The sequence below is a fragment of the Panthera pardus genome, unplaced genomic scaffold (assembly GCF_024362965.1).
Source record: "Panthera pardus isolate Hobbes unplaced genomic scaffold, ASM2436296v1 HiC_scaffold_8, whole genome shotgun sequence".
Lineage (NCBI taxonomy): Eukaryota > Metazoa > Chordata > Mammalia > Carnivora > Felidae > Panthera > Panthera pardus.
In genome coordinates, this window is record NW_026527013.1 from 11,068,446 (window position 1) to 11,092,145 (window position 23,700).

At 42.7% G+C, this 23,700-nt stretch overlaps 2 protein-coding genes across 2 annotated transcripts; one reads left to right on the forward strand and one right to left on the reverse strand.

Moving 5' to 3' along the window:
- Window positions 1-485: 485 nt before the first annotated feature.
- LOC109261415 (olfactory receptor 7A5-like) lies at window positions 486-1,421 on the reverse strand. Its single transcript, XM_019439969.2, has one exon. It carries the CDS (start codon window positions 1,410-1,412, stop codon window positions 486-488), a length of 927 nt encoding a protein of 308 aa, XP_019295514.2. The 5' UTR covers window positions 1,413-1,421.
- Window positions 1,422-14,715: 13,294 nt separating this feature from the next.
- LOC109261411 (olfactory receptor-like protein OLF4) lies at window positions 14,716-15,873 on the forward strand. Its single transcript, XM_019439966.2, has one exon. It carries the CDS (start codon window positions 14,737-14,739, stop codon window positions 15,703-15,705), a length of 969 nt encoding a protein of 322 aa, XP_019295511.2. The 5' UTR covers window positions 14,716-14,736; the 3' UTR covers window positions 15,706-15,873.
- Window positions 15,874-23,700: the final 7,827 nt, after the last annotated feature.

A 23,700-nucleotide genomic window follows, 5' to 3' on the forward strand; every position in this document is an offset into this window, starting at 1 on the left:
AGGTGGAAACTGTGCTTTTGTATTCTCCTTGACAGTAAAATGATGGAAATGGCTTACTGATCAAGTGTAGCTTTATTCCGTATGAAGCATATAATTCATGATAATGATCTCAGGAAATCTAGGGGAAATTTACCCGACATGGTATAAGTCATTTGAGATGTAATTAATTTTAAGAAATCCAACTAGTCCCATGTGAGATACAGAAATTTCAGGCATTCGTGACCCAAGGTTGGGGTAAACTTTGGGGACACCTGCAAATAGACAAAGGAGAAACCGTCTGTATTTCAGTCACAGCAGAAGCTTAATGAAGTGAGTTCCTTAAATGTAGAGAGAAGTTGATCAAACAAATGGAAATGCCAAGAAATAAACAGAAGGAGTAGATTCTACTTCCACAGTCTGATCAAAGATTGGCAGTTCCTGGCTCTGAGGATTTGAGCCCTTCAATCATGGGCATGTCTTCAGCCTTTGGATGATTGTTTCTTATATCACTGGATCCCAACGATTCTTTTCAGAGCCCTTTTTATGTCTCTGTTCCTCAGGCTGTAGATGAAGGGGTTCAGCATGGGTGTGACCACCGTGTACATCACCGAGGCTGTGGCACTTGAGTGGGAATTCTGGGTAGCAGCAGAGCTGAGGTACACTCCTAGGCTCGTAAAATAAAATAAGGAGACAACCAAGAGGTGAGACGCACAGGTGGAAAATGCTTTAAACTTGCCCTGAGCTGATGAGATCCCATGTATGGAAGAAACTATCTTAGAATAAGAGTAAAGGATCCCAGCAAGGGGACCTCCAGCCAGCAACACAGCTGCAAGATACATCACCACGTTATTAAGAAAGGTGTCAGAACAGGCAAGTTGGATCATCTGATTGATTTCACAGAAAAAGTGGGGGATCACTACTTCTGTACAGAAGGACAGCCGCAACACCATTAAGGTGTGTACCAAGGAATACAGGACACTCGTGATCCAGGACACCAGAACCAGCAGCCCACAGAGCCGGGGGTTCATGATGACCATGTAGTGCAGGGGGTGACAGATGGCCACAAACCTGTCATAGGCCATCACACTCAGGAGAATGTCGTCCATCCCCGCAAAGGTTATGAAAAAGTTCATTTGTGTGATACAGTCCTCATAGGTTATGACTTTGGTCTGGGTCTGGATGTTCACCAGCATCTTCGGGACGGTGGTGGAGGTGAAGCAAATGTCTACAAAGGACAGGTTGGCCAGGAAGAAGTACATGGGGGTGTGGAGGTGGGAGTCAGAGCTGACGGCCAGGATGATAAGCAGGTTGCCAAACACATTGATCAGGTACATGGAGAGGAAAAGCCCAAACAGGAGGGGCTGCAGTTCTGGTCTCTCTGAAAATCCCAGGAGAAGAAATTTTGATATCCGTGTAATATTTCCTGGTTCCATGAGGATGCACTGACCCCCGGAAAGAGGCAAAGGACATCATTAATTTTCACATCAACAGTTTACTCACATAGTTGAAACGCTACCATTTATATTGTGCAGTCAAGAAGTTCATTTCAGTATCTTGTCCCTTTTGTCCCCAAAGGATTGTCCATTTGAAGAGATTCCCTCCTGTTTCATTTCAGTTAGGTGTTTTGGTCTCATTCTCCACACTCCCCAGAAGAGGTCATGTATTTTACTGTCTTACTAAGAATCTCTTTCCTGCATTGGAGGAATATGTACTGAGGGTCAAACATGTCCCAGGCATTGTCTAGGCCATGAGCATGGGATACTGAAAACCAAAAGCCACTATAATCTAGTGATGGAGAATGAGTAGAATCAAATACAAATATTAATAAGACATCACAGGGTGTCAAGTGCTATGAAGAGACAGAAGCAGATATAAAGGAGAGCGTGGATAGGAGTGCTATTTTGTAGTCAGTGTTTGGTCAAGACCAGTAAACAAGGTGACATTTGATCAGAGACCTGCAGGGAAGGAAGGCAGGAGCCCAGAGCCTGTGTGAGGAAGTGTGTGATGGTAGAGGGAATGGCCTCAGCTAAGGCCCTGAGAATGATACTACTTTGAGCTATTTGAGTCCAACACAGGAAGCATGTATGGGAAAGGGAATGAGCAGGAAAATGATCAGAGATCGTGTCAGGCAATTTCAAAGAAATAGGTGGCCTCGTTGCTGGTTCCCCTTCAAGAGAAAGGAGTCACTCACCCACAATATATGCTGCTTGTATTTTAGAATCTACCTGCAAAGTCTGCTGTAAGTTGACATAGAGCTCTCTAGAATATGGTGTGTTGATTGAGTTCTGGCTTCTATATTATAAGAATCACCTTGGAATATATTGGACCATGTCCCCTGCTCTGATGACGGATGTCATTTCACAAGGCACACACACACACACACACCCCAAATTAGTGATCCCTGGGCTGTGATTTTACCATGACTTCTCACTCCACCCCTAACAATTAAGTTCGGAGTGGGTATAACTCAAAATGCGCAGATCCATTATCATTCCTGCAAATGATGTAAGTTTCCCATGAACAAATAAAATTGACAAGTCAGACTGGCATGTTCATTTTCTTTCCTGTATTTAAAGAAACACAAACAATCTTCTCAAAATCAGAGAGAGAGAGGGAAACAAGAAAGTGAAATAAAATGGAAGTGGCAGAAAAGATCTAATGGCTCAGGTGGTCGCTGAAATCTGAGGGGCCGTGAAGAAAGAATATCCCTGGTTCTGACAACACTCCAACCCTTGTTACCACCCTGATGCCCAGCAAAAATAGTAAGGAGCAAAATTAAATTCAGTCAGTAGACGACATTAGTGGGATCTTCAGGGTGTGCATCGTCTTACAGAGTGAATGCTCCAAGAGAAAAGTGTGCTAAGGGAATAAATCAACCCTTCGGCACAGGAAATATGCAAAGCACAGCAAAAGTTGGGCAGGTTATAATGGAAGGTAAGAGACTTGCTTTTTCTTTGAAAAAGCACCTTGAGACTTTGCTATTTCTTTGACCAATTGGATGTCCTGTGATCTTAGAGAAGGTAGGACAAGTCCCTTTCACTTTTTAGACGTGGCGTCTTTTCTCTGTTTTTCCTGGGCTTTGTGTTGTGATCTTTTTGGCTGAGTGTTGGGCACACTCTGGTCCTGTTTCTGGTTTGCACAACATGCAAAGTTCTGTTCAGACCTTGCGCTACAAAGTTCTGCACATACCATGACAACCATTGTGGCTCTGAGTCACCATCTCCGTAAGATTTCTGCCTGAGGCTCTTACACCACACAAACTTTTTTCATAGTCCTGTGACTCTACCATTATAAGGCAAGTACCAAAGGAGCGGGGCCCTCTCTGACCTTGTTCACTGTAGGTTTTCAGAAGGGCATGATCAGGCAAGTACATGGCCATAGAGATCTCCACGTTCTGGGCTAGGCTGGTGGCTGTCAGGTGACCTCAGGTAAATGCGCCTGGCTTTGATTCTCTCTGACCCTTTCCTCCGGGTCTTGCCAAGCTCTCAGACCCACCTGGTTGGGAGCTCTGAGGGAGAGGTGTCCATGTGGCCGTCTGGATCCCTCCTGGATGGTTACTGGTGGTGACTAAACTCTGTCCCCACACAAGACGGCAGAACGGAGGCTAGCATGGGTCTCCCAGTCAAGCTTTCGACTCCACAAGCAACAACCTGGTCCCGTCAGCCCACGGTGGCACAGGCAGTGGGTGTGCACAGGAGGTATTTATAGTTTCCTCTGTCTGTTCATGAGGCACGTTCCCCTCCTCCTCCTCTTTGGAGCAGCACATGATTTCCCTGGGGGACACTGGTCTGGACACAAAGGAAACTTTTCTGGAGGTTCTGTGTTCCCCATAGACCAGGTTATAACTGCGTGACCCCAGTGTTGAGTATTCCTTCCTCATGGACTCCGCTGCTCTCAGAGTTCAGACCTCCCAGCAGCGACTCCCAACGCTTATGTCAATGTTTCGCCCAAGTCTGGGACTGAGCAATCTGTGTGGATTAGTTCCCTTGGATCTCCGAGCTGTTGGCTTGTGTTGGAGACACAGTCCTGCCATCTACACAACATTCCGGTTTTCCTTTTCAACAAGGAGGAGAAAAAAGCTCCTTCATACGGACCCTGAGCACTACGTACCGCAGCTTCATGACACATTCGCACACTTTTAGGACTTTCATTCCACATCACAATTAAGAGCTGCTGTTCAGCCCCTCTTTGTAAAGACTTTTAATTATATGAAATATGGTGAGATTTTTTTTTTCTTGCAGTATAACATTATCTTGGAATAGAAAAGTAAACAGGTTCTTCCCGGTAGCTTTGAGAAGAAATCAGGCCTTGCAACCATTTTCATTTTAGACCAAGGTGAACCACTTCAGGCTTCTGATGCATCGAATGTAAGAACATAAATGAATTTTAAAACACCAATGTAGTTATTTTACATCAGCGTTAGGACTTAAAACGACAAGTGTTGTTCCAATGAAATTTTGTTAAGAATCTGAGATTAGGGGGGCACCTGGGTGGCTCAGTTGGTTAAACGTCTGACTTCGGCTCAGGTCATGATCTCACAGTTTGTGAGTTCAAGCCCCACGTTGGGCTCTGTGCTGACAGCTCAGAGCCTGGAGCCTGCTTCAGATTCTGTGTCTCCCTCTCTCTCTGCCCCTTCCCTGCTCATGCTCTGTCTCTCTCTGTCTCAAAAATAAATAAACATAAAAAAAAATGATATATAAATAAATAAATTAATTAATTAAAATCTGAGATTAGGGTTCTCCCTTCATTCATGGAGTTTCCCCTGGGTAAAGGCATTTTGCATCGTAATCTCATCTCTAAGTAGAAAAGGAGATTTACAATCAATTTACAGATAATCATCCTCTTTAGCTGGTAGAGAATTTCTTAGTACGTAACTGCACGAATGCTTCAGATTTTGACGTCTGGGAGGCATTATGACAGGAAAAGTAATTCATCCTTTAGATGTATGTCTATCATTTTTGTCTATCTTGAAATCTTTGTGTCTACACATCTCCATTCTTTTAAAAGCATATTAATTCAAACATTTACTCTTTTAATAACTACACCATCAACTTTCTCTTAAGTTTCCTTTCAACATAATATAAGAGATTATGTATGGGTTTGCATTTAAAATGAATAAAGATGGGGCTCTTGGATGGCTCAGTTGGTTAAGCACCTGCCTCTTGATATTGGCTCAGGTCGCAATCTCACATTTTGTGAGTTCAACCCCCATGTCAGTGTCTGCGTTGACATGAGGCTGCTTGGTATTCTCTGTCTTTCCTTCTCTCAGCCTCTCCCCACACCTCTCTCTCAAAATTAAATGCATAAACATTAAAAAAAATTTTAAGTGAACAAACAAACACACAAAAGAGCAGAATGAGACCTACAAAGACAGAGAAAAAAACCTCATGGTTTGCCTGAGGGGACGTGGGCGGATGGGCAGAATGGGTGAGGGGCAGTGGGAGATACAGGCGTCCAGTTATGGAATGAATGAGTCTTGGGGTAAAAAAGGCACGGGGTATGGAATACAGCCAATGATACTGGATGGGTTTGTATGATAACAGACAGCAGCTACCTTTGCGGCGAGCACCGCGTAATGGGCAGAGACGTTGAATCGCTACCTTGTGCTCCTGAAACTAATGCAACATTCTTGCCAACTGTACTCAGATAAGATTTCTTTTAAGTGAGTTTGTGTTTATGTGCATGTGCGTATATGTGTTTATTTGAAAAAACACATGTAATATATACGTACAACTTTGCATCTGAACATTTTCTTTGGACTCAACGAAGCTAACTATAATTTAAATTTTAAAAAGTAATAAAATAAAATAAAATTTTGCTTCAGCATATTAAAGGACATCTAGAGTCTGAGATCATATTCTAAAGTCTATTTATTAAAGTTTGTTGCTCCATGAAAACTTTTCTTGGAGATGCATATTTGGTGAACACTTGAGTAAGGAAGTGACTGTTGTACACATTGTGGAACAAGGTACTAAGAGATCAGGATCCTAATGAGGAGAATAAAACCGATCTACAAGACACATTAATATATTAAGTGTCCACTATTAAGAAGAGCAGTTAAGATACTGATATACAAAGGAACTTTGGACATATAAGTGAAAAAAACATAATCTCACACAGCCTGATGTGGTGCTCGAACTTGTCAATTGCAAGATCATGACCTGAGCTAAAGTTGGACGCTCAACCCACTGAGCCACCCAGGCATGCTAAAAATAGAGTTCTTTTACAGACACATAATAAAATATTATAGATTAAAAACCAAATAATTTGTATTTTTAAATATTTTTATTTATTTTTAAGAGGCGGAGAGAGAGAGAGAGAGGAGAGAGAGAGAGACAGATGGCCTGAGCTGGGGAGGGGCAGAGAGGGGCAGAGACATAGAATTTAAGCTGTCAGCACAGAGCCCAACATGGGGCTTGAACTCAAGAGCTGTGAGATCATGATCTGAGCCAAAGTCGGATGCTTAACTGACTGAGCCACCCAAGCACACCTTATATTTATTTATTTCAATTCAAGTTAGTTAACATACAGTGGAGTGTTGGTTTCACGAGTAGAACCCAGTGATACATCACTTACATATAACTCCCAGTGCTCGTCCCAACAAGTGCCCTCCTTAATGCCCATCACCCATTTAGCCCCTCCCCCACCCACTTCCTCTTCAGCAACCCTGAATTTCTTCTCTGTATTTTTGAGTCTCTTATAAATTGCCTCCCTCTCTGCTTTCATCTTATTCTTCCTTCCCTTCCCCTATGTTCATCGGTTTTGTTTCTTAAGTTTCACATATGAGTGAAATCATATGATACTTATCTTTCTCTGATTGACATATTTTGCCTAGCATAATACACTCTAGTTCCAACCACGTTGTTGCAAATGGAAGATTTCATTCTTTTTGATCACTGCGTAATATTCCATTATATATATATATATATATATATATATATATATATATATATGCCACGTCCTCTTGATCCATTAAAGGGGCATATGTACCCCAATGTTTATAGCAGTGTTATTAACAATAGCCAGTTATGGAAAGAGCCCAAATATCCATGGACTGATAAATGGATAAAGAAGATGTGAGTGACCTAAATTTTGATCATGAGTTGCTTGCCTATCTCGCTAACTCAAAAGCATCAGAGTCAGACCACACTCACATTTATGCCCCAGGAATTCACTCTACCAGGTGCTAGGCAGAATATCTCCAAATTGATTTAATTTCTTCTCCATAATGTGGGTTCTTTAAATGTCAATTGACCTTAACCAAGGGAGCTGATGAATGGAGAAGCTTAAACTCGGTTCCCTCAAATAATTGTACTGACTATGTCCCTGTGAGATTCCTACTGCTGTTATAAAACATTCCCACACTAGCTGCTGAAGACAAACACATACAGGTTCTTACAGTTCTGGAGTCAGAAGCTTCGAAGGAATCTCGTTGGGCTAATAGCAAGGTGTCTGCAGGGTTGTGGTCCTTCTGGAGGCTCAGGGGAGAATGTGTTTCCTTTCCAGTTGCAGTCTCTGTTGCTGGCCACCTGCATTTCTTGGCTCACGGAGCTTCTGCCACCTTCATAGCCAGCAGGAGAGCATTCTCAAAATTTCTGACATCAACTCTTTTGTCTCCATCCTCAACATTTGGAGGACCCTCCTGACTACCCTAGTCCCACCTAGAGAATCACAGCTGATCCTTTTATCTCCATGGCAGCTAATTTACAGTCCTGTTTAGTCTGCTACCTTAATCCTACGTTGCTATCAAAAATAACATGTTAAATGTCCTGGGAATTAGGATGTGGACATATTTGGAAGCGCCTTATTCTGCCCACTACAAAGTCTTTTTCATAAATGTATTATTTTTGGCACTTATAAAAGCAATAAGCACAGAATTGACACAGACTGAAGAAAGAGTGAATACATTATTCCTTCAAAATTACATGCGTGCAAGGACACCATTTGGTGCAGAAGACTTAAAAATACCTACACCTGTCTTTAACACAAGATCCCAACCTTGCTAATCAAAGAGCGGCCCACAGACCCAGACCCACAGTTTAGCATCACCCAGGAGCTGGTAGAAATGCAGAATCTCTGGGCCACCCAGGACGTGAGATCAGATTCTGCATTTGTAGTGGGATCTGTGTGAATTTACATGGTCATTGAAGTTGGAGAACTGCTGGTGTAGCTGGGTTTCTCACCTTTTATGATCGACATTTGTGGCAGGATAGTATTTTCGGGGGTGCTTTCCTTTGAATTGTAGGTGTTTGGCAGCTTTCCTTCAGACTTTGACAGACATCCTCAGGGGAAAATTCATTTCTGGCTGAGAAGCACTGCCCCAGACTTTGAGAACTAGAAGCATCCTGACAGAATCAAACTCAAGGGTCACCACATACTCAGGTATTAAATTTAGACAGATGACTAGACATGACCAAGTACCATTTCTACAATGTAGAATGGAGCTCATAAGTGTACTTCCTCAGGGATAAGATGATTATAAAAATTGAATCCAACTATCCCTATGAGATGTCAAGGTCACATTGTAGTACTTAAAATATTTAAATACATCTGTTATAATTAAACACTTAATAACAAAGGACCAACTGACAGGTTTTACCTTGTGATAATGTAAGAAATTCCTAATTGTGATGGCAAAAGTGTCTTGAAGCCACTGTGTGTAGAACCCAAGGTTTATTATCAGAAGAACACATTTCTCTCTGTTTCCCTGTGCTGATAGCTCAGAGCCCAGAGCCTGCTTCGGATTCTTTGTCTCCCTCTCTCTGCCCCTCCCCTGATCATGCTCTATCTCTGTCTCTCAAAAATAAATAAACGTTAAAAAATGTTTTTTGAAAGAATAGACACTAGGGTTGCTGGGTGACTCAGTTGGCTGAGCATCTGGCTCTTGATTTCGGCTCAGGTCTCAATCTCAGGAACCTGGAGACTGAGCCCCCATCAGTTCTGCATTGAGAGTGAGGAGTCTGCTAATGATTATCTCTCTCCCTGTCTCTCTCTGCCCCTCCTTGGTACTTTTTCTCCTATATAAGACAAAGAAGATGAAGAATAATAAGATGAAGAAGAAGAAGAAGAAGAAGAAGAAGAAGAAGAAGAAGAAGATGAAGAGGAAGAGGAGGAGGTGGAGGAGGAGAAGGAGGAGAAGAAGAAGAAGAGGAGGAGGAGAAGGAGGAGAAGGAGAAGAGAAAGAGGAGGAGGAGGAGGAGAAAGGAGAAGAAGAAGAAGGAGGAGGAGGAGGAGAAGAAGGAGAAGGAGAAAAAAAGGAGAAGAAGAACAAGGAGGAGGAAGAGGAGGAGGAGGAGAAGAAGAAGAAGAAGAAGAAGAAGAAGAAGAAGAAGAAGAGGAGGAGGAGAAGAAGAAGAAGAAGAAGAAGAAGAAGAAGAAGGAGGAGGAGGGGAAGGAGAAGGAGAAGAAAAGGAGGAGGAGGAGGAGGAGGAAGGAGAAGAAGAAGATGAAGAAGAAGAAGAAGAAGAAAAAGAAGAAGAAGAAGAAGAAGAGGAAGAAGGAGGAGGAGGAGGAAGAAGGAGGAGGAGAAGAAGAAGAAGAAGAAGAAGAAGAAGAAAAAGGAGGAGGGGAAGGAGAAGGAGAAGAAAAGGAGGAGGAGGAAGAAGAAGAAGAAGAAGAAGAAGAAGAAGAAGAAGAAGAAGAGGAAGGAGAAGAAAAGGAGGAGGGGAAGGAGAAGGAGAAGAAAAGGAGGAGGAGGAGGAGGAAGGAGGAGAAGAAGAAGAAGAAGAAGAAGAAGAAGAAGAAGAAGAAGAAGAAGAAGAAGGGGGAGGGGAAGGAGAAGGAAAGGAGGAGGGGAAGGAGAAGGAGAAGAAAAGGGGGAGGAGGAGGAAGAAGGAGGAGAAGAAGAAGAAGAAGAAGAAGAAGAAGAAGAAGAAGGGGGAGGGGAAGGAGAAGAAAAGGAGGAGGGGAAGGAGAAGGAGAAGAAAAGGGGGAGGAGGAGGAAGAAGGAGGAGAAGAAGAAGAAGAAGAAGAAGAAGAAGAAGAAGAAGAAGGGGGAGGGGAAGGAGAAGAAAAGGAGGAGGGGAAGGAGAAGGAGAAGAAAAGGGGGAGGAGGAGGAAGAAGGAGGAGAAGAAGAAGAAGAAGAAGAAGAAGAAGAAGAAGAAGAAGAAGGAGGAGTAGGAGGAGAAGGAGAAGAGGAAGAAGAGGAGGAGGAGGAGGAAGGAGGAGAAGAAGAAGAAGGAGGAGGAGAAGGAGGGGAAGGAGAAGGAGAAGAAAAGGAAGAGGAGGAGGAGAAGAAGAAGAAGAAGAAGAAGAAGAAGAAGAAGAAGAGGAAGAAGATGAAGGAGGAGGAGGAGGAGGAGGGGAAGGAGAAGGAGAAGAAAAGGAGGAGGAGGAAGAAGAAGAAGAAGAAGAAGAAGAAGAAGAAGAAGAAGAAGAAGAAGAAGGGGGAGGAGAAGGAGAAGAAAAGGAGGAGGGGAAGGAGAAGGAGAAGAAAAGGAGGAGGAGGAGGAAGGAGGAGGAGAAGAAGAAGAAGAAGAAGAAGAAGAAGAAGAAGAAGAAGGAGGAGGAGTAGGAGGAGAAGGAGAAGAGGAAGAAGAGGAGGAGGAGGAAGAAGGAGAAGAAGAAGAAGGAGGAGGAGGAGGAGGAGGGGAATGAGAAGGAGAAGAAAAGGAAGAGGAGGAGTAGAAGAAGAAGGAGAAGAAGAAGAAGAAGAAGAAGAAGAAGAAGGAGGAGGAGGAGGAGGAGGAGGAGGAGGAGGAGGAGGAGAAGGAGAAGGAGAAGAAAAGGAGGAGGAGGAGGAAGGAGAAGAAGAAGAAGAAGAAGAAGGAGGAGGAGGAGGAGGAGGGGGGGGAGGAGGAAGAGGAAGAGGGGGAGGGGAAGGAGAAGAGGAGACACTGGAGATGGCAGGGCTGGGTCCCGGAGACAAGTCAAGGTTTTGAAGTTAGAGAGACCTAATCCCGGTGTGTTCTTCCTTCTTAGAGCTGGAGAAAAGTGTAACTCCGAGCTGAGATAACGTGCTAGGAGATTTACATAACAGGAAGAGGGCAAGTTCAGGGAAAAGGAGAAAAAAGAAAAGAACTGCATTCACTTGATCTCTAACCTAGTCTTTTGGGAACTGAGATTCATCAGGAAGAAATCCTTTATGTCCAGAGCAGCTTTCCATTGGGAATCATACTCTTAGAGGTTGGAGTAACCTCTAAGGAGGGAAATGCGCCTAATGAGCAGATACAGGGAGGTATAATACCGTCTGGTCTCTTGTCACCCTGTGCGACCTTGGACAGGAAGGCGAGTGGTTTTGGTCTGTTCGTTCTGAGTCCTAATTCTGGCTGGGGACTGATGCTTCACTCCCCCCTGCTGTCTCCGCTGAGGACAGAGCCTTCGTCCCTGTTACCTGCTGTCCTGGGAGGAATTCAGTTTCACGCGGAGACCTTCCCGTCAGACACCCAGCCAGGTGAGTCCAACAGCCCCGTGCACCGTGGATGACAGGGTTGTCCGAGAACATTAATCCATCATCACTTGGGGGCCAATTCAACTTAGTCCAGAGCAAGTGATCACTATGTTTATTTGCTTGCATAAGTAATGAATGTATTTAGTCAGTGACTGTGCCAGTTTCGCAGAATGGCTGCTACTAACACTTTTGAGAGTCCTTCATATTCTTTACCCTGAAAGGGATGCTCTAAACATCCTAAGTAAGATACACAGACCTCAGCACTGGGCAGGCTCTGGTCAGGATGTCCATCGGCAGAGACGTAGAAACCCTGCATTAAAAATATGAATATTTGTAATACAGCTGCTTTCAGGTCCTGCCTTCAACCTGTAAGACCCACTTTTCCACCAGCAAATTCACTGTAACCCCAAGACTACCCGCTTAAGAGTCCAACCACAGGGGCACCTGGGAGGCTCAGTCAGTTAAGCGTCTGACTTTGGCTCAGGTCATGATTTCACAGTCCATGAGTTCGAGCCCCGCGCCAGGCTCTATGCTGACAGCTCAGAGCCTGGAACCTGCTTCAGATTCTGTGTCTCCCTCTCTCTCTGCCCCTCCCCACTTGCACTCTGTCTCTCTCTCTCTCTCTCTCTCTCAAAAATAAATAAACATTAAAAAAAAAGTTCCAACCACACACAATGTAACACTGCTCTAGGTTTTTTCCCCAGGTTCCTGGGTGAAGAAGACATTTCCTGTTGTTTCTTAATCTATCCCTCAGTTTCAGCAAATGTCATATATTTGATGACCTTTCTGATTATTATATGGCCATATGCTATTCCCCCTCCCCTGCTTTTTTTTAGCATTTCAAAAGATTTCCTCAGATCATTGCTTCTCAGTCGACTTTGGAAACATTCTTTGACCATAAAAAAGTTTAACTTGATTTAAATATTCCTATCTTCTTACTGCTGAGTTTCTTGCTTTATTTTAGTGGTTTTTCCCACCTGCAAATGTTATATGCAGTTTTCTTGATGTTCGATATATTGTATGGTTACATTTATGCTGAAGTCATTATCCCTCTGGTGTCGGTAATGTATCTGAGCGAGGGGACGAATTTAATGTTTTTCCAGATACATATCCATTTATTCCAGCTGTTACTTAGCAATTCATCTTTTTCCAACAAAACTGAAATACGACCTTGCCATATAGGAAATGGCCTTATACACTGAGACCTAATTCCTGATTCGTTCAACAAATAATAACTGAGCATCTGCCATGGGCCAGAACATTCTAGAGACATTATATGTCATATTCTTTCATGGTCTTTCACAATTTTGTTATTAATCCGTGTCGGTATTACTAATGATTGCTATTTTTTACCTGTTCCAGTTGGCTTTTATTTTTCATACAACTTTGCTTGTGACAGTTGTTTTCAAGCTACTATTTTAACCTGGTTGCCAGATCCTTTCATTCTTTCCATTCTATAACTTCTCATAGTCTTATATCTTTTTATAGTAAACATATATTCAACTAAGTTGGTGAAAAACAGAAATGAACAAAGAGGATAAAGTCCCTGCTCTTCTGGATGTTACAGTGTAGCATTGAGACTGTCATGATGTCGGCAGGATTTACAGAGCATGGTCTGGGGAGTCCTTTGCATGTTGGATGAGATCCAGAATGAGGATTAGAGGGTGTCCATTGGGTTTGAGAAAGAGAGATCTTTACTCAAAGCCCAGGAATATCAATGAAAAGTGCCACATAAGAAGAGGGAGAAAGGAGCTAACCTCATCCCCTATCAATCACGTAGAAATGAATCAGTCATATAATGATGCAGGAGGTACAGGAAAATGTCTTCTAGGCTTGATATAAAAATGCCTGACTTTGATTGTATTGGTTTATCCCTTTGCTCGTTTTTCTTGATGTATAATATAAACGGATATGTTAATATTTATATCTATTTATATTTTTATTTATATAGTTTTGTACAAGTACACCATGAATATATTACTATCTGTCTTTTAAACAAGTTTGTTTCATTCTCGTATTATTTTTGCTGGGCATCAGGGGATGTAACCAGGGGAGAAGCAAGGGAGATATTTCTTCCTCACAGTCTCTCAGGGACCACCCCAGCTTATGAGATCATTGCTCTCCCTCATCGATTTCATTCCCTCTGTATCTCACCCTCTGTCTCTTTCATTTACTGAGCAGACTTTGTTACTCTGGTGTAAATCACAGCGGAAAATTAACATTCCAGTATGGAGCTCCATGGTGATTGGTCCAGGGGAGGCTTAAGAATTAGCATTTCTAGGAACCATTTCTACACTTTGCAGGGGAAAGATGGCTGATCGGGTCTCCTTGGGTTGTATCCATTCCCAGCATAACCAAGAATGTGGGGGCTGTGAGGACAGGGATATTCACAACCCAGAAGACCACGGTGTCTTGTGCGTGTGTGACTTGTAGAGGGTGAGCAGTCCTCACAACAGGGGCCAGGACTCCTCAATCCCAAAGTGACACAATACACGGGCCAGAACTCAGTCAAGAGCAGGCACCAAGACGGGGATCTGTGTCAATTCATGGGATGGCTCTGCAGCACGATGAATACCGAGGGAGGGGCAGTGTGGACAAGGACGGCCCTGTGCCTTGAGGTCACAGCTGTCACAGAGAGGCCACATCCCTCCTCACATGTGTGTCAGAGTCTGTCATCAGTGCCCCTCAAGATCATTCCCCTTGCAGCGCTGGCTTTGCTTTCTCGCTTGAACGTTTGAAACAAGTACCTTCCTCAGGGCCTTTGCTCTGGCCATTCCCTCTGCCAGGCACACCCTTCCCCCAGAATCCTGTGTCTATGTCTCCGTCTTACATGACGTCTGCGTTCCAATGCCACCTGTGTACAGAATTTGCCTAAATGCCATTAAAATAAAATGCCCTATTTGCTCTCTGCTTTATCCGTTTTCCATTTCTTCACAGCACACCTCACCATCAAAAAGGTGAGATAATCAAAAGATAATTGTATCAGAAAGATAGTTGTATAACTATCTTCTTTGCTTACATATTTTTTCTCCATCGCTGTAGGGATTTTTGTTCTTCAGAGCTGTATACTCATTGCCTAGATAGTGCCTGAAACCTGGTCAGCACTCAATTTATATTCCTGAATACTTGAAGCATTTCTCAGAAAAAGTATAAAATACATGATTTCTTAGGAAAGAAGCTGATTGACAATAAAAAGTATATCAGATGTGGCAGCGATGATTCCCTAAAGGGACCATATCCGTACACAACATATTAAAAGGAATTTCTGGACTGCAAAACAAAAAAAAAACAGTCGCATTTCAATTTTGTGAGTAATACAAATTTGTGTTATTTTATTTCCCTCTTTCCCAGAAGTCACCTCCACCACATGGAACCAAGCAATGAAACACAAATTGCAAAGTTTCTTCTTCTGGGATTTTCAGAGGAACCAGGACTGCAGCTCCTCATATTTGGGCTTTTCCTCTCCATGTACCTGATCACTGTGTTTGGGAACCTGCTCATCATCTTGGCCATCAGCACAGACCCCAACCTCTACGTGCCCATGTACTTCTTCCTGGCCAACCTGTCCTTTGCAGACATCTGCTTCACGTCCACCACCGTCCCGAAGATGCTGGTGAACATCCGGACTCAGAGCAAAGTCATAACCTATGAGGACTGCATCGCACAGATTTATTTTTTCATACTCTTTGGTGTGTTGGACGTCTTTCTGCTGAGTGTGATGGCCTATGACCGGTTTGTGGCCATCTGTCACCCCCTGCACTACACGATCATCATGAACCCCCGGCTCTGTGGACTCCTGATTCTGGTGTCCTGGATCATGAGTGTTCTGTATTCCTTGTTACAAACCTTAATGGCATTTCAGCTGTCCTTCTGTACAGAGGTGGAAATCCCCCACTTTTTCTGTGAACTCAGTCAGATGCTCCAACTTGCCTGTTCTGACACCTTTCTTAATAACGTGGTGATGTATCTTGCAGCTGTCCTGCTGGGTGGTGGTCCTTTTGCTGGGATCCTTTACTCTTATTCCAAGATAGTTTCCTCTATACGTGGGATTGCATCAGCTAAGGGCAAGTATAAAACGTTTTCCACCTGTGCGTCTCACCTGTCGGTCGTGTGTTTATTTTACTGTACGATGCTCGGTGTGTACCTGAGCTCTGCTGCTACCCACAGCTCACGGTCAAGTGCCACAGCCTCAGTGATGTACACGGTGGTCACACCCATGCTGAACCCCTTCATCTACAGCTTGAGGAACAAAGACATGAAAAGGGCTCTGAAAGCATTCTTTGGGAAGGAGACCCTTCCATGGCCAATCATCATAATATTGAAGAAATGCCTATGATTGCAGGGGTCAAAGCCTCTGGGTCAGAGATTGTGGTCTTTATTCAGACTGTAGATGTAGTATTCCTCTTCCCGTTTATTTCCTTGTCCTCAACTTCCATATGCCATGTATGTAACTCACTCTATGAAGCTCTGCTCTCTCTGATATCCTACAGATTTTTCCCTTGTATTTCCCACTTTCTGAATTTTATTTCCAACCATGGATCTGAAATATTTGGAAATGTTCATTTACCTTGAGGCAACATAGATGTTTTTAAAAAATAATCTTTCTCAAACAATTGTGTCACACGAAATCATTTTTCTTTCATACATGTGTTTTTAATGCCACGATTACCACCGGTTAGCTCTCTGTATGTCTTAGGATTGGCGGGCGGAATTGGGTGGGTGATGGGCTAAATGGGCAATGGGCATTAGGGAGGGCACTTGTTGGGGTGAGCACTGGGTGTTGTATGTAAGTGATGAATCACTAAATTCTACTCCTGATACCAACACTACACTACATGTTCACTAACTAGAATTTAAATAAAAAATTGAAACAGACAAACAAAAAGAACTGTCATGATTGATACGCCACCTACGGAAACCACCACACTTTGTGACAAATATATATGATTTTAAAGTAGAACAATATCTGAGGCTACGTTTTTTCGCTTATAAGTCTGAAGCTCCTTTGTATATCAGTATCTTAACTGCTCTTCTTAATAGCGGACACTTAATATATTAATGTGTCGTATAGATGGTTTCATTCTCCTCATTAGGATCCTGGTCTCTTAGTACCTTGTTGTCCACAATGTGTATGATAGTCACTACCTTACTCAAGCGTTCACCAAATACGTGTCTCCAAAAGAAATCTTCATGGAACAACAAACTTAGATAGATTGACTTTAGAATATGATCTGAGACTCTAGATGCCCTTTAATATGATGAAGCAAAATTTTATTTTATTTTTTTTCAATTTAAATTTTAGTTAGTTAATATACCCTGCAATATTGGTTTCAGGAGTGAATTCCGTGATTCATCACTTACATACAACATCTAGCGCCCATCCCAATGAAGCTGAGTTTTAAATCGCACATTGTGCTCTTTAAAATATTTATTCTTCATGCTGTACGTCTATTCATTGGAGTATGGAGTATTGGTGGCCATGTGTAAGGGGGCTTATCCAAATTGGGGAAGGACTGATTGACATTTTTCTACTTTTATTGAATTACCTCCTTGTTTCTTCCTGAAATCTTTACACTGCCTTTCGTATGACTCCTTTCATTGTTGTAAAAGAAATATATCCCCCTTCCTTCTAAATTTTGTCATAACCATGAAAGGGGTGTCGAATGGTCATTATCATCCATTATACATGTTTCTCAGGCTCAGGATTCTATTCATCTTCTATGCTCAAGGGATGACATAAGAGAGAGCTTGCATTCCTGTCTGGTCATGTGAATCAGGGACTCCAGTTTTCCAACACAATAATGCATACATTTTCAATCTTTCCTGGCTATGGGGAAATGAACCTCAATGAGAGGTAGTTGTTTTGTTGTTTTTGTTCTTGTTGTTTGTTTGTTTGTTTCTTTTTCAGAGAGAGAGAGAGAGAGAGAGAGGGAGAGGGAGAGGGAGAGGGAGAGGGGGAGTGAGCAGGAGAGAGGGGAAGAGGCAGAGAGGGAAACAGAGATAGAATCTTAAGCAGGCTCCAAGTTGAACGGGGCTTGATCTCATGACTGTGAGATCACAACCTGAGCCAAAATCAAGAGTTGGAGACTCGACCGACTGAGCCACTAAGGTGCTTCTCAGTGAGAGGTTTTATATGCAGTTGTCTGAACTAAACTGAAATAACAGAGGTACCATGAATGCAGGCTTCAAATACAAGAATAAATACCAAGAACAGTCAGCAGAAGATTATGATAATTGTCCTTACTTCTGTTCACCGTGATCATTGAATCAGTTAGCCATTGCTGCATAACAAGCCATTTAAAAGAAAATGATTTAATGTAATGTTTTTATTACCAAATGATATTGTATGTTGGGGATTGTTCTGAGCTGTGCTTGTCTCCTTGTGAGTCTATAGTGAGCTGTGAGACTCTACACTGTTTCTTTTCTTTTTTTTTTAATTTTTTCTTAAAGTTTATTTATTTTTGAGAGAGGCAGAGACAGGATGCGAGTGGGTTATGGGCAGAAAGAGAGAGGGAGACACAGAATCCGAAGCAGGCTCCAGGCTCCGAGCTGGCAGCACTGAGCCTGACGCAGGGCTTGAACCCACAAGCTGTGAGGTCATTTCCAGAGCCGAAGTCGGACGCTCAACTGACCGAGCCACTCAGGCGCCCTGACTCTACATTGTTCCTAAGGCTCATCCATGATGTCATGTGTGACCACGGGGCACTTCTCTTCTGAACAAGTATATGATCAGTTAACTCGATTTCTGAGTGCATTTTTATCTTCTGTTTTACAGGGAAAAAAAGAATATCAAAAGTGAATGATTTTAATTTACATCTACTGTTCCTATATTCATATATGACACTTTGCTTTCTTCCTACTGAGGAGAAAAAGCTCCTGTCACGACTCAGTGTGAATCAGCTACCTCTGCTCTATATTTCACACCGATCCGTACGCTGCTAGATTTTTTTCCCTTCTAACTAATTTAGTGGGGGTACAATCATGTGCTATAAACTGCATCTATTCGGAACGTATGACTTGATGAATTAAGGGAGCCACACAAAAACTAAAGTACCTACTGCACGTTCCTATTTGATGTTCTTCAAGAAAATGCACAACCTTGATGACTTCTTAATCCAATTGTTAAAATGTAATCTCCCTGGGCCTCAGCTTCTTTATTTCCGAAAGTAACTTGGGACCGTAAGCGTAACTTCAAATGGATGTTGCAAGAAATAAATGAGGTGTGTGGACATATTTCGTTGAGTCCGAAGAAAATGCTCACCTGTAAAGTTGTATGTATGCATATATGTGTGTTTCTCTGTATACATTTCTATTTCAAATAAACACACCTACACATGGGTACCCCAACACAGAATCATTTTTAAAAATATTATTATCTCAGTGTACTTGGCACACAACGTTACACGAGTTTCATGTGTACGACGTAGAGATTCAACTTCTCCGTACATTATGCGGTGCTCAGCACAAAGGCAGCTGCTGGCTGTCAGCCTACCAGGCCATTGCAATATCATTGACTATATTCTGTCTGCTGTGCCTTTGATTTCCGTAACTCATTTATTCCACAACTGGAAGCCTGTACCTCCCACTGCCCTTCACCCATCCTCCCCACCCCCCTCTGACAACCACGAGTTTATTGTCTATATTTATGGATCGGATTCTGCTGTTCTGTGTGCTTGTTTATTCATTTTAAGCAGACTCAATGGGGCACCTGAGTGGCTCAGTTGGCTGAATGTCTGACTCTTGATTTCCCCCAGGGTCGTGGAATTGGGTTCCCCGCCACACTGAGCATGGAAGTTGCTTAGGATTCTCTCTCTCTCTCTTTCTCTCTCTCTTTCTCTCTCTCTCTCTCTCTCTCTCTCAATCTCTCCCTCTGCCCCTCCTCCACTCACACATGCTCTTACTCTCAAACAAAAATTTAAAAAATGAACACAGACTCATTTATGACCTCTTATTTTATGTTGAAGGAAATGAGTGAAATTTGAAGAGTGTTGATATAAAAAGAATAAATGTTTGAGTTAATATGCAATTGATAGAATGTAGACATGTAGACACAACAATTTAGTATAAACAATAGACATACATTCAAATGATGAATTACTTTTCTTATGCTAATGTGTCAAAGACAATAAAATCTGGAGCACGTTTGTATTTATGCACTGAGAAATTCTCTACCAGCTAAAGAGGACAAATATCTCCAAATTGATTTTAAAATTCTTCTACTTAAAGATGGGATTACAACACAAAATGCCTTTACCCAGGGGGAGCTATAGTGAATGAAAGGAGAAGCTTAGTCTCAGGTTCTTAACAAAATTTTATTGGACAAATGTTTGTGTTCAAGTCCTAATGCTAATGTACAATGACTATATTAGTGTTTGAAAACACATGTATGCTCTTACAATTCTGGGGCTCAAAAGCCTGAAGTCGTTCTCATGGGTCTGAAAGGAAGATGTTTGCAAGGCTTGGTTCCTTCTGGAAGCTACAGGGAAGAATCTGTTTACTTTTCTATCCCAAGCTCATATCATAGTGCAAAATATGATCTAAATATATTTTATATAACTGACAAATGCTTCACACAGAGGGGCTACATGGCAGCTGTTAACTTGTGACATATTATGGAATTCCTAAATGTTTGGAAAATGTGTCATGAAGCTGAGCTATGTAGTGCTTGGGGTTCATATCAAAGGAACTCGTTGAAAAGGAAATAGGAATGTTCCATAGATAGCGGAGCTGTGTCTCCACCACAAGCCAAGTGTTTGGACACCCAAGGCATCTAATCCGCAAAGATTGTTCAGTTCTAGACTTGGGGGAAAAGCTGAAATCAGGGTTGGGATGAGATGCGGGGATGTCTGCCCTCTGGGAGGAGCAGAGTTCAAGAGGAAGGAGTGATTAACACTGGGGTCACAGTCTATTGGGAATATGGAATCTCCAAACATCCTTCCTTTGTCTCCAGACCAGTGTCCTCCAGGGAAATCATGTGCTGTAGGTTGGAGAGGCAGGAGGGGAACATGCCTCATGAACAGAGGAAACTATAAATATCTCCTGTGTGCCGTCCCTCTGCCTGTGCAACCTTGGGCTGATGGGACCTGGTTGTTGCTTCTGGAGTCTGAAGCTTGGCTGGGAGACTCATGCTAGCCTCCGTCCTGTCGTCTTGTGTGGGGACAGAGTTTAGTCGCCACCAATAACCATCTGGAGGGGATTCAGACAGCCACAAGGAGACCTCTCCCTCAGAGCTCCCATCCAGGTGAGTCTGAGACCCAGCAGGATCTTCAGGAAAACACTAGGGAGAATCAAAGCCAGGTGCATTTACCTAAGGTCACCACACAGCCACCAGCCTAGCCCAGAACCTGGAGATCTCTATGGTCATTTGCTTGCCTGATTACTTAATGACCTCGTAGATGATGTTACAGAAAGGATTGCACATTGAACTCAGCCACACATGGGTGATTGTTGCCAGTGAAATGATGGGAGGGGAAGCAGGAAATACTTCCAGTAAAAGTAGAACGCATCCAATGAGTTTTGCAGTTGAAGGGAGTAGGAAAATTAGGGATGGAGGGATGCGCAGTGAAGTCAGGACATTTCTTTTTTGTCTGTAAATGAGGCATCCTGGGGGGTGCCTCGGTGGCTCAGTGGGTTAAGCTGCAAACTCTTGATTTCGGGTAAGGTCATGACCTTATGGTTTGTGAGATCGAGCCCTGCATCGGGCTCTGGCTGACAGCTCAGAGACTGGAACCTGCTTTGGATTCTGTGTCTCTCTCCCTCTCTGCCTCTCCCCCATTCACACACCCTGTGTCAAAATAAATAAAAAAACATTAAACAAATGGGGCATACTGGGCTACGTTTCCATATTGATGAGACATATCTAGACCAATTACTGCTTGCATATACGACCTTGCGACATTAATTCATGAGACATATATTTTCACAGCGTGCTCTTGCTCTGGGTGTTTGTATGACCGCCATGATGTGATAAGTAAAAACTATGGTTACCTAGCTTTGCTTTGCATTGATTCATTATCTACGAAGTTGACTATATTTGTGGGTTAGTTATTCCTTGGTTGCCTCATTTATGCATTGTCTCTAACGGGTCTTTGCATGTGTACAGGGGAGTCGGGGAGGTGCTACTTCCATTTCTGATTGCATTCTTTCTAAAAAGGAAGTGGATGGGGTGTTCGGTGTTATTTTTCCCACATTGCCGTTTACCATTGAGTTCTACTGTATACATATAGACATATACGCACTGTGACATAGACATATAGGACTGTGTTCATTAGTAATATGGGGTCAAATCTGTCACTCGGTTATACTGTGTCTCTCTTGGTATTTATTTATTTATTTATTTATTTGCCTGACTTCATTATCCTATACTGAGCTGTCACTAATATTCTTCACTTGCAAATTCTTGCTATAAACAAAAAGGAGTATACGTGGCATTTTGTACATTGCTCACAAATCACTGTCTATACACATTTCCACGTGCCTTCCCATCTCTGTTATTCCCTGCAGTTCCTTTTGGCCCTTTGTGAAAAGGTCTATTTCTGGAAGTTGCGTTATCTCTGACTACCACGGCTCCTTTACATTTGACTGAAGATCACCTTTACCCTCCATAAGCATATTTGAATCCATATGTCGTTATAAGAAAATATTTATCATTTAGATACGGCCCCTTCCCCGGTGATAAAGGTGATTCTATCGCATTCTTTTCTTTCCACGTGTTTGGAAGTGTGGTCTGAAATCAGTGACCACCTCCATACCACTAAATCATTTTATGCCTTTTGAGGGTCGCTTTTAGATTCTCACATAATTTCGTTTCACACAGTTGTTTTGAAACTTGCCCTAATTTCACTCCTCCTGGAAGTCTTTATTCGTGAGGTTCTCATAAAGCTTCTCTTCCTGTCTTAGGCGCACATACGCATTCATAACCAGACGGATGAATGAATGGCGGCCTGTGGGCGACATAAACGCTCTTTAGGTTTTAGGGTAGTCTTTTCTTCTACCTGCGTCCACTCTTCCTTCTTCCTCAAAACTACCTCATGGACTTGTCTCCAACCGACTAGGGAAAGGCTGATTCTTTATTTCAATGTCTGCATAATATTTCATGATACGGCTGTGCTACTCACACTTCGAAAGCTTTTCCTAGCTTTTCTCGACGCATTGCTATTATGACAATTCTACAAAAATATTTTGAGATTGTTATGTGAAAAATCTGGTTCTCCACTGGAGGAAACACTGTCCCTCAGACGGACACGACTTATTTGGGTGTCACATGGTGGGGGGGGGGGGGGCTCAGGAAGGGCTAGGGATGCTCTAAACACGTTCAAAGCCCAGGACACACAGCACAGAGACCAGTCTGGATCAGAAGGTCAAGGGTGCCGAGACTGAGAATCTCTGAGTTAAAGAACATCTGTGTTTTCACATTTGTAGCTGTCTTCAGGTTGTTTTCTCAACATCACAGTGGTTCCCATTCCCCCCAGAAAAATTAGAGAATCTCTTGTTTCTACCTGTTTAAAAATTTCAACCCAGTCAGCTTGAGAGATCTTGTTTTCTTCAACCGTTACTGAATTTGAGCCAATATGTACATATTTGATCACCAGGTTCATTGTTAAATATCTATTGTTATTATATGTCCATAAAGTCTATGCCTATTCCGCAGCTAGCAGCATTTCAAATGAAGTTCACAGATTATCGTTTATTGCCTTGGGTTGGATATTATGTCCCCAAAATGATTTAAATTTTATATAGCTAAATATATCTATCTTCTTACTTCTGATTTTCCTGCCTTAATTACAATGATTTTGCTCACCTGTGGCTTGTATCTGCGTTTTTATGCACATTCACTGAAAATGTACTGTTTCCATTTACTTCAAGATCTCTAATCCCTCTGAATTAAGATGTGCATACTAGGGAACCTTTATTTTCTTTCAGATGGATAGCCACCTGTGCCAGCCTTTAGGAAACAACCTTCACCAACTAAATTGGAGGACAGTGGTGTCTGGGTGGCTCAGTCAGTTGAGCATCTGACTCTTGCTTTCGACTTAGGTCATGATCTCATGGTTTGTGAAATCAAACCATGCATCAGTCTCCATGCCGAGCGTGGAGCCTGCATGGGATTTTGTATATTATCAAAGGCTGATGGGTGTGCATCTGACTTCGGCTCAGGTCATGATCTCGCGGTCTGTGAGTTCGAGCCCCGTGTCGGGCTCTGTGCTGACATCTCGGAGCCTGGAGCCTACCGCGGATTCTGTGTCTCCCTCTCTCTCCTCCCCTCCTACACTCACGCTCTGTCTCTCTCTCTCTCTCTCTCTCTCTCTCAATAATAAATAAACATTAAAAA

What these genes read in the sequence shown, in the direction of transcription:
- LOC109261411 (XM_019439966.2), top strand. Translation starts at nt 14,737, where the DNA reads ATGGAACCAAGCAATGAAACACAAATTGCAAAGTTTCTTCTTCTGGGA.
- LOC109261415 (XM_019439969.2), bottom strand. Translation starts at nt 1,412, where the DNA reads ATGGAACCAGGAAATATTACACGGATATCAAAATTTCTTCTCCTGGGA.